The 16211-nt window shown below is 49.3% G+C and overlaps 2 protein-coding genes across 3 annotated transcripts in view; one reads left to right on the top strand and one right to left on the bottom strand.

Annotated features, from left to right (window-relative positions):
• The window catches only part of LOC134945934 (phosphatidylserine decarboxylase proenzyme, mitochondrial-like), a 110456-nt gene extending 102759 nt beyond the window's left edge, over positions 1–7697 (top strand). For both annotated transcript variants that reach the window (XM_063935499.1, XM_063935500.1), the window contains one exon: positions 7353–7697. In XM_063935499.1, coding sequence (XP_063791569.1) covers positions 7353–7577 — 225 coding nt within the window. In that variant the 3' untranslated portion in view covers positions 7578–7697. The remainder of the gene's footprint in view (positions 1–7352) is intronic.
• Positions 7698–7719: 22 nt separating this feature from the next.
• Positions 7720–16211, bottom strand: part of HYLS1 (HYLS1 centriolar and ciliogenesis associated) — a 70842-nt gene continuing 62350 nt past the window's right edge. The window contains exon 2 of the mRNA XM_063935501.1: positions 7720–8740. Coding sequence (XP_063791571.1) covers positions 7809–8720 — 912 coding nt within the window. The 5' untranslated portion in view covers positions 8721–8740 and the 3' untranslated portion in view covers positions 7720–7808. The remainder of the gene's footprint in view (positions 8741–16211) is intronic.

A 16211-nucleotide genomic window follows, 5' to 3' on the forward strand; every position in this document is an offset into this window, starting at 1 on the left:
GTCCAAGTAAAAAATTACGAATGAATACACCATCGGTCAAAACGCGGCTGTTTAAGTATGAATCTCGGTCATTTACTAAGAAGTGCAAAGCAAAAAAAAAAACAAACACTGCCGTGAAAAATTACAACTCGTAAAAAAGTGCTAAAAAAAAAAGACCTTTTTTTTTTATTCGTGATTGGATAGGCATGCACGGATCCATGAGATCCGTGCATGTATATCAGTGGGAAGGGGTGGGAAAGTGCTTATTTTTTCAAAAAAAATTGCGTGGGGTCCCCCCTCCTAAGCATAACCAGCCTCGGGCTCTTTGAGCCGATCCTGGTTGCAGAAATATGGCAAAAAAAATGACAGGGGTTCCCCCATATTTAAGCAACCAGCATCGGGCTCTGCGCCTGGTCCTGGTCCCAAAAATACGGGGGACAAAAAGAGTAGGGGTCCCCCGTATTTTTAAAACCAGCACCGGGCTCCACTAGCTGGACAGATAATGCCACAGCCGGGGGTCACTTTTATATAGTGCCCTGCGGCCGTGGCATCAAAAATCCAACTAGTCACTCCTGGCCGGGGTACCCTGGGGGAGTGGGACCCCTTCAATCAAGGGGTCCCCCCCCCCCAGCCACCCAAGGGCCAGGGGTGAAGCCCGAGGCTGTCCCCCCCCCATCCAATGGGCTGCGGATGGGGAGGCTGATAGCCTTTGTTGTAAAAGAAAAGATATTGTTTTTAGTAGCAGTACTACAAGGCCCAGCAAGCCTCCCCCGCATGCTGGTACTTGGAGAACCACAAGTACCAGCATGCGACGGAAAAACGGGCCCGCTGGTACCTGTAGTACTACTACTAAAAAAATACCCAAAAAAAGACAAGACACACACACCGTGAAAGTATAATTTTATTACATACATACACACATACATACATACTTACCTTAAGTTCCCACGCAGGTCGGTCCTCTTCTCCAGTAGAATCCAAGGGGTACCTGTTGAAGAAATTATACTCACGAGATCCAGGGGTCCAGGCTCCTCGGGAAATCCAGGGGTAATCCACGTACTTGAAAAAAATAACAAAACGGTGTCCCGACCACGAACTGAAAGGGGACCCATGTTTGCACATGGGTCACCTTTCCACGAATGCCAGAAACCCACTTTGACTTCTGTCTAAGTGGGTTTCTTCAGCCAATCAGGGAGCGCCACGTTGTAGCACTCTCCTGATCAGCTGTGTGCTCCTGTCCTCACTGACAGGCAGCACACGGCAGTGTTACAATGTAGCGCCTATGCGCTACATTGTAACCAATGCTGGGAACTTTCTGCTCAGCGGTGACGTCACTTTAGGTCAACCGCAGGGCAGAAAGTTCCCATCATTGGTTACAATGTAGCGCATAGGCGCTACATTGTAACACTGCCGTGTGCTGCCTGTCAGTGAGGACAGGAGCACACAGCTGATCAGGAGAGTGCTACAACGTGGCGCTCCCTGATTGGCTGAAGAAACCCACTTAGACAGAAGTCAAAGTGGGTTTCTGGCATTCGTGGAAAGGTGACCCATGTGCAAACATGGGTCCCCTTTCAGTTCGTGGTCGGGACACCGTTTTGTTATTTTTTTCAAGTACGTGGATTACCCCTGGATTTCCCGAGGAGCCTGGACCCCTGGATCTCGTGAGTATAATTTCTTCAACAGGTACCCCTTGGATTCTACTGGAGAAGAGGACCGACCTGCGTGGGAACTTAAGGTAAGTATGTATGTATGTGTGTATGTATGTAATAAAATTATACTTTCACGGTGTGTGTGTCTTGTCTTTTTTTGGGTATTTTTTTAGTAGTAGTACTACAGGTACCAGCGGGCCCGTTTTTCCGTCGCATGCTGGTACTTGTGGTTCTCCAAGTACCAGCATGCGGGGGAGGCTTGCTGGGCCTTGTAGTACTGCTACTAAAAACAATATCTTTTCTTTTACAACAAAGGCTATCAGCCTCCCCATCCGCAGCCCATTGGATGGGGGGGGGGACAGCCTCGGGCTTCACCCCTGGCCCTTGGGTGGCTGGGGGGGGGGACCCCTTGATTGAAGGGGTCCCCACTCCCCCAGGGTACCCCGGCCAGGGGTGACTAGATGGATTTTTGATGCCATGGCCGCAGGGCACTATATAAAAGTGACCCCCGGCTGTGGCATTATCTGTCCAGCTAGTGGAGCCCGGTGCTGGTTTTAAAAATACGGGGGACCCCTACTCTCTTTGTCCCCCGTATTTTTGGAACCAGGACCAGGCGCAGAGCCCGATGCTGGTTGCTTAAATATGGGGGAACCCCTGTCATTTTTTTTCCCATATTTCGGCAACCAGGATCGGCTCAAAGAGCCCGAGGCTGGTTATGCTTAGGAGGGGGGACCCCACGCAATTTTTTTTTTAAATTTTACAGTGTTTAATTAAAAAAAAAAAAAAAAAAAATAGAACCCCAGCACGGATCACACAGATCCGGCCGAGATTAATTGTAAAAAAGTCGGCAGTGTTTTGCTAATCACTGCCGTAAAAAACACAAAAAAAACACGAATGACCGACATCGGAAGAAAAGAAAAACCCGAATACGACAGCTTAGTAAATCCATCGTAACAAATTCAAAAAGTTGCAGTTTTACACTTTCGATGTCATTCGTGATTGAACTTTGACCTGAAACGGGAAAATACGAATCTTAGTAAATTTACCCCACTGTCTCTCCTCTGTGTCACCCCTGTCTGTATCCCCTCCCCTAAAGAGTGTAAGCTCTCATCCTATCCCACCGCTCTATGCTCCTCACTCACTGTCTCTTCTCTGTGTCACCCCTGTCTGTCTGTCCCTCCCCTATAGAGTGTAATCTCTCATTCCTAACCCATTGCTCTATGCTCCTCACTCACTGTCTCTCCTCTCTGTGTCACCCCTGTCTGTCTGCCCCTCCCCTATAGAGTGTAAGCTCTCATCCTAACCCACCTCTATGCTCCTCACTCACTGTCTCTCCTCTGTGTGTCACCCCTGTCTGTCTATCCCTCCCCTATAGAGTGTAATCTCTCATCCTAACCCACCGCTCTAAGCTCCTCACTCACTGTCTCTCCTCTGTGTCACCCCTGTCTGTCTGTCCCTCCCCTATAGAGTGTAATCTCTCATCCTAACCCACCGCTCTATGCTCCTCACTCACTGTCTCTCCTCTGTGTCACCCCTGTCTGTCTCCCCTCCCCTAAAGAGTGTAAGCTCTCATCCTATCCCACCGCTCTATGCTCCTCACTCACTGTCTCTTCTCTGTGTCACCCCTGTCTGTCTCTCCCCTATAGAGTGTAAGCTCTCATTCCTAACCCACCGCTCTATGCTCCTCACTCACTGTCTCTCCTCTCTGTGTCACCCCTGTCTGTCTGTCCCTCCCCTATAGAGTGTAATCTCTCATCCTAACCCACCGCTCTATGCTCCTCACTCACTGTCTCTTCTCTGTGTCACCCCTGTCTGTCTCTCCCCTATAGAGTGTAAGCTCTCATCCTAACCCACCGCACTATGCTCCTCACTCACTGTCTCTCCTCTGTGTCACCCCTGTCTGTCTGTCCCTCCCCTATAGAGTGTAATCTCTCATTCCTAACCCACCGCTCTATGCTCCTCACTCACTGTCTCTCCTCTCTGTGTCACCCCTGTCTGTCTGTCCCTCCCCTATAGAGTGTAATCTCTCATCCTAACCCACCGCTCTATGCTCCTCACTCACTGTCTCTCCTCTGTGTCACCCCTGTCTGTCCCTCCCCTATAGAGTGTAATCTCTCATCCTAACCCACCGCTCTATGCTCCTCACTCACTGTCACTCCTCTGTGTCACCCCTGTCTGTCTGTCCCTCCCCTATAGAGTGTAAGCTCTCATCCTAACCCACCGCTCTATGCTCCTCACTCACTGTCTCTCCTCTGTGTCACCCCTGTCTGTCTGTCTCTCCCCTATAGAGTGTAATCTCTCATCCTAACCCACCGCTCTATACTCCTCACTCACTGTGTCTCCCCTCTGTGTCACCCCTGTCTGTCTGTCCCTCCCCTATAGAGTGTAAGCTCTCATCCTAACCCACCGCACTATGCTCCTCACTCACTGTCTCTCCTCTGTGTCACCCCTGTCTGTCTCTCCCCTATAGAGTGTAATCTCTCATACTAACCCACCGCTCTAAGCTCCTCGCTCACTGTCTCTCCTCTGTGTCACCCCTGTCTGCTCCTCACCTATAGAGTGTAATCTCTCATCCTAACCCATCGCTCTATGCTCCTCACTCACTGTCTCTCTGTGTCACCCCTGTCTGTCTGTCCCTCCCCAATAGAGTGTAATCTCTCAATCTAACCCACCACTCTATGCTCCTCACTCACTGTCTCTCCTCTGTGTCACCCCTGTCTGTCTGCCCCTCCCCTATAGAGTGTACGCTCTCACCCTAACCCACCACTCTATGCTCCTCACTCACTGTCACTCCTCTGTGTCACCCTTGTCTGTCTGTCCCTCCCCTATAGAGTGTAATCTCTCATCCTAACCCACCTCTCTATGCTCCTCACTCACTGTCTCTCCTCTGTGTCACCCCTGTCTGTCTGCCCCTCCCCTATAGAGTGTAAGCTCTCATCCTAACCCACCGCTCTTTGCTCCTCACTCACTGTCTCTCCTCTGTCACCCCTGTCTGTCTCTCCCCTATAGAGTGTAAGCTCTCATCCTAACCCACCGCACTATGCTCCTCACTCACTGTCTCTCCTCTGTGTCACCCCTGTCTGTCTCTCCCCTATAGAGTGTAATCTCTCATACTAACCCACCGCTCTATGCTCCTCACTCACTGTCTCTCCTCTGTGTCACCCCTGTCTATCCCTCCCCTAGAGTGTAAGCTCTCATCCTACCCCACCGCTCTATGTTCCTCACACACTCTCTCCTCTGTGTCACCCCTGTCTGTCTATCCCTCCCCTATAGAGTGTAATCTCTCATCCTAACCCACCGCTCTATGCTCCTCACTCACTGTCTCTCCTCTGTGTCACCCCTGTCTGTCTGTCCCTCCCCTATAGAGTGTAAGCTCTCATCCTAACCCACCCCTCTATGCTCCTCACTCACTGTCTCTCCTCTGTGTCACCCCTGTCTGTCTCTCCCTCCCCTATAGAGTGTAATCTCTCATCCTAACCCACCGCTCTATGCTCCTCACTCACTCTCTCTCCTCTGTGTCACCCCTGTGTGTCTGCTCCTCACCTATAGAGTGTAAGCTCTCATCCTACCCCACCGCTCTATGCTCCTCACACACTCTCTCCTCTGTGTCACCCCTGTCTGTCTTCCCCTCCCCTATAGAGTGTAATCTCTCATCCTAACCCACCGCTCTATGGGGGTCATTCCGAGTTGTTCGCTCGTTATTTTTTTGTCGCAACGGAGCGATAAGTCGCTAATGCGCATGCGCAATGTCCGCAGTGCGACTGCGCCAAGTAAATTTGCTATGCAGTTAGGAATTTTACTCATGGCATTACGAGGTTTTTTTCTTCGTTCTGGTGATCGTAATGTGATTGACAGGAAGTGGGTGTTTCTGGGCGGAAACTGGCCGTTTTATGGGAGTGTGTGAAAAATTGCTACCGTTTCTGGGAAAAACGCGGGAGTGTCTGGAGAAACGGAGGAGTGTCTGGGCGAACGCTGGGTGTGTTTGTGACGTCAAACCAGGAACGACAAGCACTGAACTGATCGCAGATGCCAAGTGTGGAGCTACTCAGAAACTGCTAAGAAGTGTCTATTCGCAATATTGCTAATCTTTCGTTCGCAATTTTGATAAGCTAAGATTCACTCCCAGTAGGCGGCGGCTTAGCGTGTGCAAAGCTGCTAAAAGTGGCTTGCGAGCGAACAACTCGGAATGACCCCCTATGCTCCTCACTCACTGTATCTCCTCTGTGTCACCCCTGTCTGTCTGTCCCTCCCCTATAGAGTGTAATCTCTCATCCTAACCCACCGCTCTATGCTCCTCGCTCACTGTCTCTCCTCTGTGTCACCCGTCTGCCCCTCCCCTATAGAGTGTAATCTCTCATCCTAACCCACCGCTCTATGCTCCTCACTCACTGTCTCTCTTCTCTGTGTCACCCCTGTCTGTCTATCCCTCCCCTATAGAGTGTAAGCTCTCATCCTAACCCTCTGCTCTATGCTCCTCACTCACTGTCTCTCCTCTGTGTCACCCCTGTCTGTCTGCTCCTCCCCTATAGAGTGTAATCTCTCATCCTAACCCACCGCTCTATGCTCCTCACTCACTGTCTCTCCTCTGTGTCACCCCTGTCTGTCTGTCCCTCCCCTATAGAGTGTAAGTTCTCATCCTAACCCACCGCTCTATGCTCCTCACTCACTGCCTCTCCTCTGTCACCCCTGTCTGTCTATCCCTCCCCTATAGAGTGTAATCTCTCATCCTAACCCACCGCTCTATGTTCCTCACTCACTGTCTCTCCTCTGTGTCACCCCTGTCTCTCTGCTCCTCCCCTATAGAGTGTAAGCTCTCATCCTAACCCACCGCTCTATGCTCCTCACTCACTGTCTCTCCTCTGTGTCACCCCTGTCTGTCCCTCCCCTATAGAGTGTAAGCTCTCATCCTAACCCACCGCTCTATGCTCCTCACTCACTGTCTCTCCCCTCTGTGTCACTCCTGTCTGTCTCTCCCCTAGAGGGTGTAATCTCTCATCCTAACCCACCGCTCTATGCTCCTCACTCACTGTCTCTCCTCTGTCACCCCTGTCTGTCTATCCCTCCCCTATAGAGTGTAAGCTCTCATCCTAACCCACCGCTCTATGCTCCTCACTCACTGTCTCTCTTCTCTGTGTCACCCCTGTCTGTCCCTCCCCTGTCTGTCCCTCCCCTATAGAGTGTAGTCTCTCATCCTAACCCACCGCTCTATGTTCCTCACTCACTGTCTCTCCTCTGTGTCACCCCTGTCTGTCTATCCCTCCCCTATAGAGTGTAAGCTCTCATCCTAACCCACCGCTCTATGCTCCTCACTCACTGTCTCTCCTCTGTCACCCCTATCTGTCTATCCCTCCCCTATAGAGTGTAATCTCTCATCCTAACCCACCGCTCTATGCTCCTCACTCACTGTCTCTCCTGTGTCACCCCTGTCTGTCCCTCCCCTATAGAGTGTAAGCTCTCATCCTAACCCACCGCTCTATGCTCCTCACTCACTGTCTCTCCTCTGTGTCACCCCTGTCTGTCCCTCCCCTATAGAGTGTAAGCTCTCATCCTAACCCAACGCTCTATGCTCCTCCCTTATAGACTAAGTTTCCCCTGAAAGGTCTTCTACACTTGCACATGTGTGGTAGGGTAGGGCTATAAGGATATTGGGATGGGGAGAAAGACGAGGTGCTGAATGTAAATGTTGCGTGGATAACGCTCGCACTCTCCTCATTCTGTCTCCAGGATCTACACACTAATCGCTCTCGTCATGTGAAGGGGAAGTACCACGACTATGATTATGTGGATCAGCATGGAGCATCGGGCCTTGTATTCTCAAAGGGCGCTCCTCTGGGAGAGTTCAACTTTGGCTCCACCATCGTGTTGGTCTTTGAGGGCCCTCGTCACTTCAAATTCCATGTGACAGAAACATCGAGAATCTGTATGGGAGCGGCCCTGGGAACACTGTGATTACACCTGGACTTATTTCCTTCCCAGAATGATGTCACTATAGGTGCAGGACACCGCGCTTTCCTTTTCTACACTGGTTATTCACTAAAAAGACTTCTTAATAAAATGTGAAAAACTTGACTTTATTTATTCTGTGCACACACACACCGACACCAGTCCCCGACACACCGACCCCAGTCCCCGACACACCGACCCCAGTCCCCGACCGTGCACAACATCCGCTACGAGTGTCTATGAGGAGCTCCCCCGCGGAATGTTCCCATTCACTAGGTCTTGCCTGATAGCCCAACGTAGCCCATACCGCTTCTTATCCGTGGGGATCACATAGGAATTTGGGGTAGGGAGTGGTCGGGGAAGAGGAAGTGGTGGTGCAGACATCATCCTCTCGCGGACTTCCCAGCGTAGCTCCTTTTTACTCCGCTCTTGTGCTCCCTGTAGGGCATCCCAGCTCTGCTTATATCCATGATATCGGCCCACAGGGTCTGAGCGCTGCCTGTACTGGTCAAGTAGGGAATATGGTGGAAGGCGGATAAAGGATTTTATGCAGTCTATCGACTGCTCCCCCACTGACTCTGGTCGGGTAACTTCAGAAGATACCGTCATGTCTTCATCTCCAGTCTCCGTCAGACTAGACAGCAAGGACTCATCGCACACCTGGACCTGCCCGTCACTTTTCCTGCGCAGAACTTTGCGTGTTAGTGCTGGTGGCCTTTGTTTCCCAAAGCTGAGGCCCCCCACACGTACTGTATGTTTGCTGTAGGAGTCGGGGCCATCTCGCTGCCCTGGAGCCTGGCTAGATGCGGTGGAGGAGATGGGCCATGATAGTGTAACCGGGTTGTTCTCCTTTTCAGCCTCAGCTCCACCTCCTGAAGATGCCGGGGATAAATCTACTGGCTTCTGACTTCGCATCAGATGTTCCAGGTCTTCCTTAAACTGTAGAAACCTCTTGTGGGGAACAGAGGGATATCCCAGAAGAGACAGCTCATTGCGGAGGTCTTCCTCTGAGACAGACACGTTCCCGGGAGAAGAGTCTTCTGCAGAACTGTACCGTGATTGCTCTGATACTGACAGAGGCTCAGAAGAGCTGATTTCATACATGTTCCCAGAGATATACTTCTGTTCCTGGCTGGCTTTCACAGACATGTCACGTACACCAGAGTGCTCTGCAGAGTACATGGGGGGATAGATAGATCATACAGAAGCAGCGGTTACTGGGGAACTATAGTACAGGCATATAACATACACCACCAGAGTGCTCTGCAGAGTACATGGGGGGATAGATAGATCATACAGAAGCAGCGGTTACTGGGGAACTATAGTACAGGCATATAACATACACCACCAGAGTGCTCTGCAGAGTACAGGGGGGATAGATAGATCATACAGAAGCAGCGGTTACTGGAGAACTATAGTACAGGCATATAACGTACACCACCAGAGTGCTCTGCAGAGTACAGGGGGGATAGATAGATCATACAGAAGCAGCGGTTACTGGGGAACTATAGTACAGGCATATAACATACACCACCAGAGTGCTCTGCAGAGTACATGGGGGGATAGACAGATCATACAGAAGCAGCGGTTACTGGGGAACTATAGTGCAGGCATATAACATACACCACCAGAGTGCTCTGCAGATTACAGGGGGGGATAGATAGATCATACAGAAGCAGCGGTTACTGGGGAACTATAGTACAGGCATATAACGTACACTACCAGAGTGCTCTGCAGAGTACATGGGGGGATAGACAGATCATACAGAAGCAGCGGTTACTGGGGAACTATAGTACAGGCATATAACATACACCACCAGAGTGCTCTGCAGAGTACATGGGGGATAGATAGATCATACAGAAGCAGCGGTTACTGGGGAACTATAGTACAGGCATATAACATACACCACCAGAGTGCTCTGCAGAGTACAGGGGGGATAGATAGATCATACAGAAGCAGCGGTTACTGGGGAACTATAGTACAGGCATATAACATACACCACCAGAGTGCTCTGCAGAGTACAGGGGGGATAGACAGATCATACAGAAGCAGCGGTTACTGGGGAACTATAGTGCAGGCATATAACATACACCACCAGAGTGCTCTGCAGATTACAGGGGGGGATAGATAGATCATACAGAAGCAGCGGTTACTGGGGAACTATAGTACAGGCATATAACGTACACTACCAGAGTGCTCTGCAGAGTACATGGGGGGATAGACAGATCATACAGAAGCAGCGGTTACTGGGGAACTATAGTACAGGCATATAACATACACCACCAGAGTGCTCTGCAGAGTACATGGGGGATAGATAGATCATACAGAAGCAGCGGTTACTGGGGAACTATAGTACAGGCATATAACATACACCACCAGAGTGCTCTGCAGAGTACAGGGGGGATAGATAGATCATACAGAAGCAGCGGTTACTGGAGAACTATAGTACAGGCATATAACGTACACCACCAGAGTGCTCTGCAGAGTACAGGGGGGATAGATAGATCATACAGAAGCAGCGGTTACTGGGGAACTATAGTACAGGCATATAACATACACCACCAGAGTGCTCTGCAGAGTACATGGGGGATAGATAGATCATACAGAAGCAGCGGTTACTGGGGAACTATAGTACAGGCATATAACATACACCACCAGAGTGCTCTGCAGAGTACAGGGGGGATAGATAGATCATACAGAAGCAGCGGTTACTGGAGAACTATAGTACAGGCATATAACATACACCACCAGAGTGCTCTGCAGAGTACATGGGGGATAGATAGATCATACAGAAGCAGCGGTTACTGGGGAACTATAGTGCAGGCATATAACATACACCACCAGAGTGCTCTGCAGAGTACATGGGGGATAGATAGATCATACAGAAGCAGCGGTTACTGGGGAACTATAGTGCAGGCATATAACGTACACTACCAGAGTGCTCTGCAGAGTACATGGGGGGATAGACAGATCATACAGAAGCAGCGGTTACTGGAGAACTATAGTGCAGGCATATAACATACACCACCAGAGTGCTCTGCAGAGTACATGGGGGATAGACAGATCATACAGAAGCAGCGGTTACTGGGGAACTATAGTACAGGCATATAACATACACCACCAGAGTGCTCTGCAGAGTACAGGGGGGATAGACAGATCATACAGAAGCAGCGGTTACTGGGGAACTATAGTACAGGCATATAACATACACCACCAGAGTGCTCTGCAGAGTACATGGGGGATAGATAGATCATACAGAAGCAGCGGTTACTGGGGAACTATAGTACAGGCATATAACGTACACCACCAGAGTGCTCTGCAGAGTACATGGGGGATAGATAGATCATACAGAAGCAGCGGTTACTGGGGAACTATAGTACAGGCATATAACGTACACCACCAGAGTGCTCTGCAGAGTACATGGGGGATAGATAGATCATACAGAAGCAGCGGTTACTGGAGAACTATAGTGCAGGCATATAACATACACCACCAGAGTGCTCTGCAGAGTACATGGGGGGATAGATATATCATACAGAAGCAGCGGTTACTGGGGAACTATAGTACAGGCATATAACGTACACCACCAGAGTGCTCTGCAGAGTACATGGGGGATAGATAGATCATACAGAAGCAGCGGTTACTGGGGAACTATAGTACAGGCATATAACGTACACCACCAGAGTGCTCTGCAGAGTACAGGGGGGATAGATAGATCATACAGAAGCAGCGGTTACTGGAGAACTATAGTACAGGCATATAACATACACCACCAGAGTGCTCTGCAGAGTACATGGGGGATAGATAGATCATACAGAAGCAGCGGTTACTGGAGAACTATAGTGCAGGCATATAACATACACCACCAGAGTGCTCTGCAGAGTACATGGGGGATAGATAGATCATACAGAAGCAGCGGTTACTGGAGAACTATAGTACAGGCATATAACATACACCACCAGAGTGCTCTGCAGAGTACATGGGGGATAGATAGATCATACAGAAGCAGCGGTTACTGGGGAACTATAGTGCAGGCATATAACGCACACCACCAGAGTGCTCTGCAGAGTACATGGGGCATAGACAGATCATACAGAAGCAGCGGTTACTGGGGAACTATAGTACAGGCATATAACATACACCACCAGAGTGCTCTGCAGAGTACAGGGGGGATAGATAGATCATACAGAAGCAGCTGTTACTGGAGAACTATAGTGCAGGCATATAATATACACCACCAGAGTGCTCTGCAGAGTACATGGGGGGATAGACAGATCATACAGAAGCAGCGGTTACTGGGGAACTATAGTACAGGCATATAACATACAGCACCAGAGCGCTCTGCAGAGTACATGGGAGATAGATAGATCATACAGAAGCAGCGGTTACTGGAGAACTATAGTACAGGCATATAACATACACCGCCAGAGCGCTCTGCAGAGTACAGGGGGGATAGACAGATCATACAGAAGCAGCGGTTACTGGGGAACTATAGTACAGGCATATAACATACACCACCAGAGTGCTCTGCAGAGTACATGGTGGGATAGATATATCATACAGAAGCAGCGGTTACTGGGGAACTATAGTACAGGCATATAACATACACCACCAGAGTGCTCTGCAGAGTACATGGGGGATAGATAGATCATACAGAAGCAGCGGTTACTGGAGAACTATAGTACAGGCATATAACATACACCACCAGAGCGCTCTGCAGAGTACATGGGGGATAGATAGATCATACAGAAGCAGCGGTTACTGGGGAACTATAGTACAGGCATATAACATACACCACCAGAGTGCTCTGCAGAGTACATGGGGGATAGATAGATCATACAGAAGCAGCGGTTACTGGGGAACTATAGTACAGGCATATATCATACACCACCAGAGTGCTCTGCAGAGTACATGGGGGGATAGATAGATCATACAGAAGCAGCGGTTACTGGAGAACTATAGTACAGGAATATAACATACACCACCAGAGTGCTCTGCAGAGTACAGGGGGGATAGACAGATCATACAGAAGCAGCGGTTACTGGGGAACTATAGTATAGGCATATAACATACACCACCAGAGTGCTCTGCAGAGTACATGGGGGGATAGATAGATCATACAGAAGCAGCGGTTACTGGGGAACTATAGTACAGGCATATAACATACACCACCAGAGTGCTCTGCAGAGTACATGGGGGGATAGATAGATCATACAGAAGCAGCGGTTACTGGGGAACTATAGTGCAGGCATATAACATACACCACCAGAGTGCTCTGCAGAGTACAGGGGGTTATAGATAGATCATACAGAAGCAGCGGTTACTGGGGAACTATAGTGCAGGCATATAACATACATCACCAGAGTGCTCTGCAGAGTACATGGGGGATAGACAGATCATACAGAAGCAGCGGTTACTGGGGAACTATAGTACAGGCATATAACATACACCAACAGAGTGCTCTGCAGAGTACATGGGGGGATAGATAGATCATACAGAAGCAGCGGTTACTGGGGAACTATAGTGCAGACATATAATGTACACCACCAGAGTGCTCTGCAGAGTACAGGGGGGATAGACAGATCATACAGAAGCAGCGGTTACTGGGGAACTATAGTGCAGGCATATAACATACACCACCAGAGTGCTCTGCAGAGTACATGGGGGCATAGATAGATCATACAGAAGCAGCGGTTACTGGGGAACTATAGTACAGGCATATAACGTACATCACCAGAGTGCTCTGCAGAGTACATGGGAGATAGATAGATCATACAGAAGCAGCGGTTACTGGAGAACTATAGTACAGGCATATAACATACACCACCAGAGCGCTCTGCAGAGTACATGGGGGATAGATAGATCATACAGAAGCAGCGGTTACTGGGGAACTATAGTGCAGGCATATAACATACACCACCAGAGTGCTCTGCAGAGTACATGGGGGATAGATAGATCATACAGAAGCAGCGGTTACTGGAGAACTATAGTACAGGCATATAACATACACCACCAGAGCGCTCTGCAGAGTACATGGGGGATAGATAGATCATACAGAAGCAGCGGTTACTGGGGAACTATAGTGCAGGCATATAACATACACCACCAGAGTGCTCTGCAGAGTACATGGGGGATAGATAGATCGATCATACAGAAGCAGCGGTTACTGGGGAACTATAGTGCAGGCATATAACATACACCACCAGAGTGCTCTGCAGAGTACAGGGGGGATAGATAGATAGATCATACAGAAGCAGGGGTTACTGGGGAACTATAGTACAGGCATATAACATACACCACCAGAGTGCTCTGCAGAGTACATGGGGGGATAGATAGATCATACAGAAGCAGCGGTTACTGGGGAACTATAGTACAGGCATATAACGTACACCACCAGAGTGCTCTGCATCGTACAGGGGGGATAGATAGATCATACAGAAGCAGCGGTTACTGGGGAACTATAGTACAGGCATATAACATACACCACCAGAGCGCTCTGCAGAGTACAGGGGGTATAGACAGATCATACAGAAGCAGCGGTTACTGGGGAACTATAGTACAGGCATATAACGTACACCACCAGAGTGCTCTGCATCGTACAGGGGGGATAGATAGATCATACAGAAGCAGCGGTTACTGGGGAACTATAGTACAGGCATATAACATACACCACCAGAGCGCTCTGCAGAGTACAGGGGGTATAGACAGATCATACAGAAGCAGCGGTTACTGGGGAACTATAGTACAGGCATATAGTGCAGGCATATAACATACACCACCAGAGTGCTCTGCAGAGTACATGGGGGGAGGGGGAATAGATAGATCATACAGAAGCAGCGGTTACTGGGGAACTATAGTACAGGCATATAACATACACCACCAGAGTGCTCTGCAGAGTACATGGGGGATAGACAGATCATACAGAAGCAGCGGTTACTGGGGAACTATAGTGCAGGCATATAACATACACCACCAGAGTGCTCTGCAGAGTACATGGGGGATAGACAGATCATACAGAAAGCAGCGGTTACTGGGGAACTATAGTACAGGCATATAACATACACCACCAGAGTGCTCTGCAGAGTACAGGGGGGATAGACAGATCATACAGAAGCAGCGGTTACTGGGGAACTATAGTACAGGCATATAACATACACCACCAGAGTGCTCTGCAGAGTACATGGGGGATAGATAGATCATACAGAAGCAGCGGTTACTGGGGAACTATAGTACAGGCATATAACGTACACCACCAGAGTGCTCTGCAGAGTACATGGGGGATAGATAAATCATACAGAAGCAGCGGTTACTGGGGAACTATAGTACAGGCATATAACATACACCACCAGAGCGCTCTGCAGAGTACAGGGGGTATAGACAGATCATACAGAAGCAGCGGTTACTGGGGAACTATAGTACAGGCATATAGTGCAGGCATATAACATACACCACCAGAGTGCTCTGCAGAGTACATGGGGGGAGGGGGAATAGATAGATCATACAGAAGCAGCGGTTACTGGGGAACTATAGTACAGGCATATAACATACACCACCAGAGTGCTCTGCAGAGTACATGGGGGATAGATAGATCATACAGAAGCAGCGGTTACTGGAGAACTATAGTACAGGCATATAACATACACCACCAGAGTGCTCTGCAGAGTACATGGGGGATAGATAGATCATACAGAAGCAGCGGTTACTGGGGAACTATAGTGCAGGCATATAACGCACACCACCAGAGTGCTCTGCAGAGTACATGGGGCATAGACAGATCATACAGAAGCAGCGGTTACTGGGGAACTATAGTACAGGCATATAACATACACCACCAGAGTGCTCTGCAGAGTACAGGGGGGATAGATAGATCATACAGAAGCAGCTGTTACTGGAGAACTATAGTGCAGGCATATAACATACACCACCAGAGTGCTCTGCAGAGTACATGGGGGGAGGGGGAATAGATAGATCATACAGAAGCAGCGGTTACTGGGGAACTATAGTACAGGCATATAACATACACCACCAGAGTGCTCTGCAGAGTACATGGGGGATAGACAGATCATACAGAAGCAGCGGTTACTGGGGAACTATAGTGCAGGCATATAACATACACCACCAGAGTGCTCTGCAGAGTACATGGGGGATAGACAGATCATACAGAAAGCAGCGGTTACTGGGGAACTATAGTACAGGCATATAACATACACCACCAGAGTGCTCTGCAGAGTACAGGGGGGATAGACAGATCATACAGAAGCAGCGGTTACTGGGGAACTATAGTACAGGCATATAACATACACCACCAGAGTGCTCTGCAGAGTACATGGGGGATAGATAGATCATACAGAAGCAGCGGTTACTGGGGAACTATAGTACAGGCATATAACGTACACCACCAGAGTGCTCTGCAGAGTACATGGGGGATAGATAAATCATACAGAAGCAGCGGTTACTGGGGAACTATAGTACAGGCATATAACATACACCACCAGAGCGCTCTGCAGAGTACAGGGGGTATAGACAGATCATACAGAAGCAGCGGTTACTGGGGAACTATAGTACAGGCATATAACATACACCACCAGAGTGCTCTGCAGAGTACATGGGGGATAGATAGATCATACAGAAGCAGCGGTT

This window comes from Pseudophryne corroboree, chromosome 7 (assembly GCF_028390025.1).
Source record: "Pseudophryne corroboree isolate aPseCor3 chromosome 7, aPseCor3.hap2, whole genome shotgun sequence".
In the NCBI taxonomy this organism is placed as follows: Eukaryota; Metazoa; Chordata; class Amphibia; order Anura; family Myobatrachidae; genus Pseudophryne; species Pseudophryne corroboree.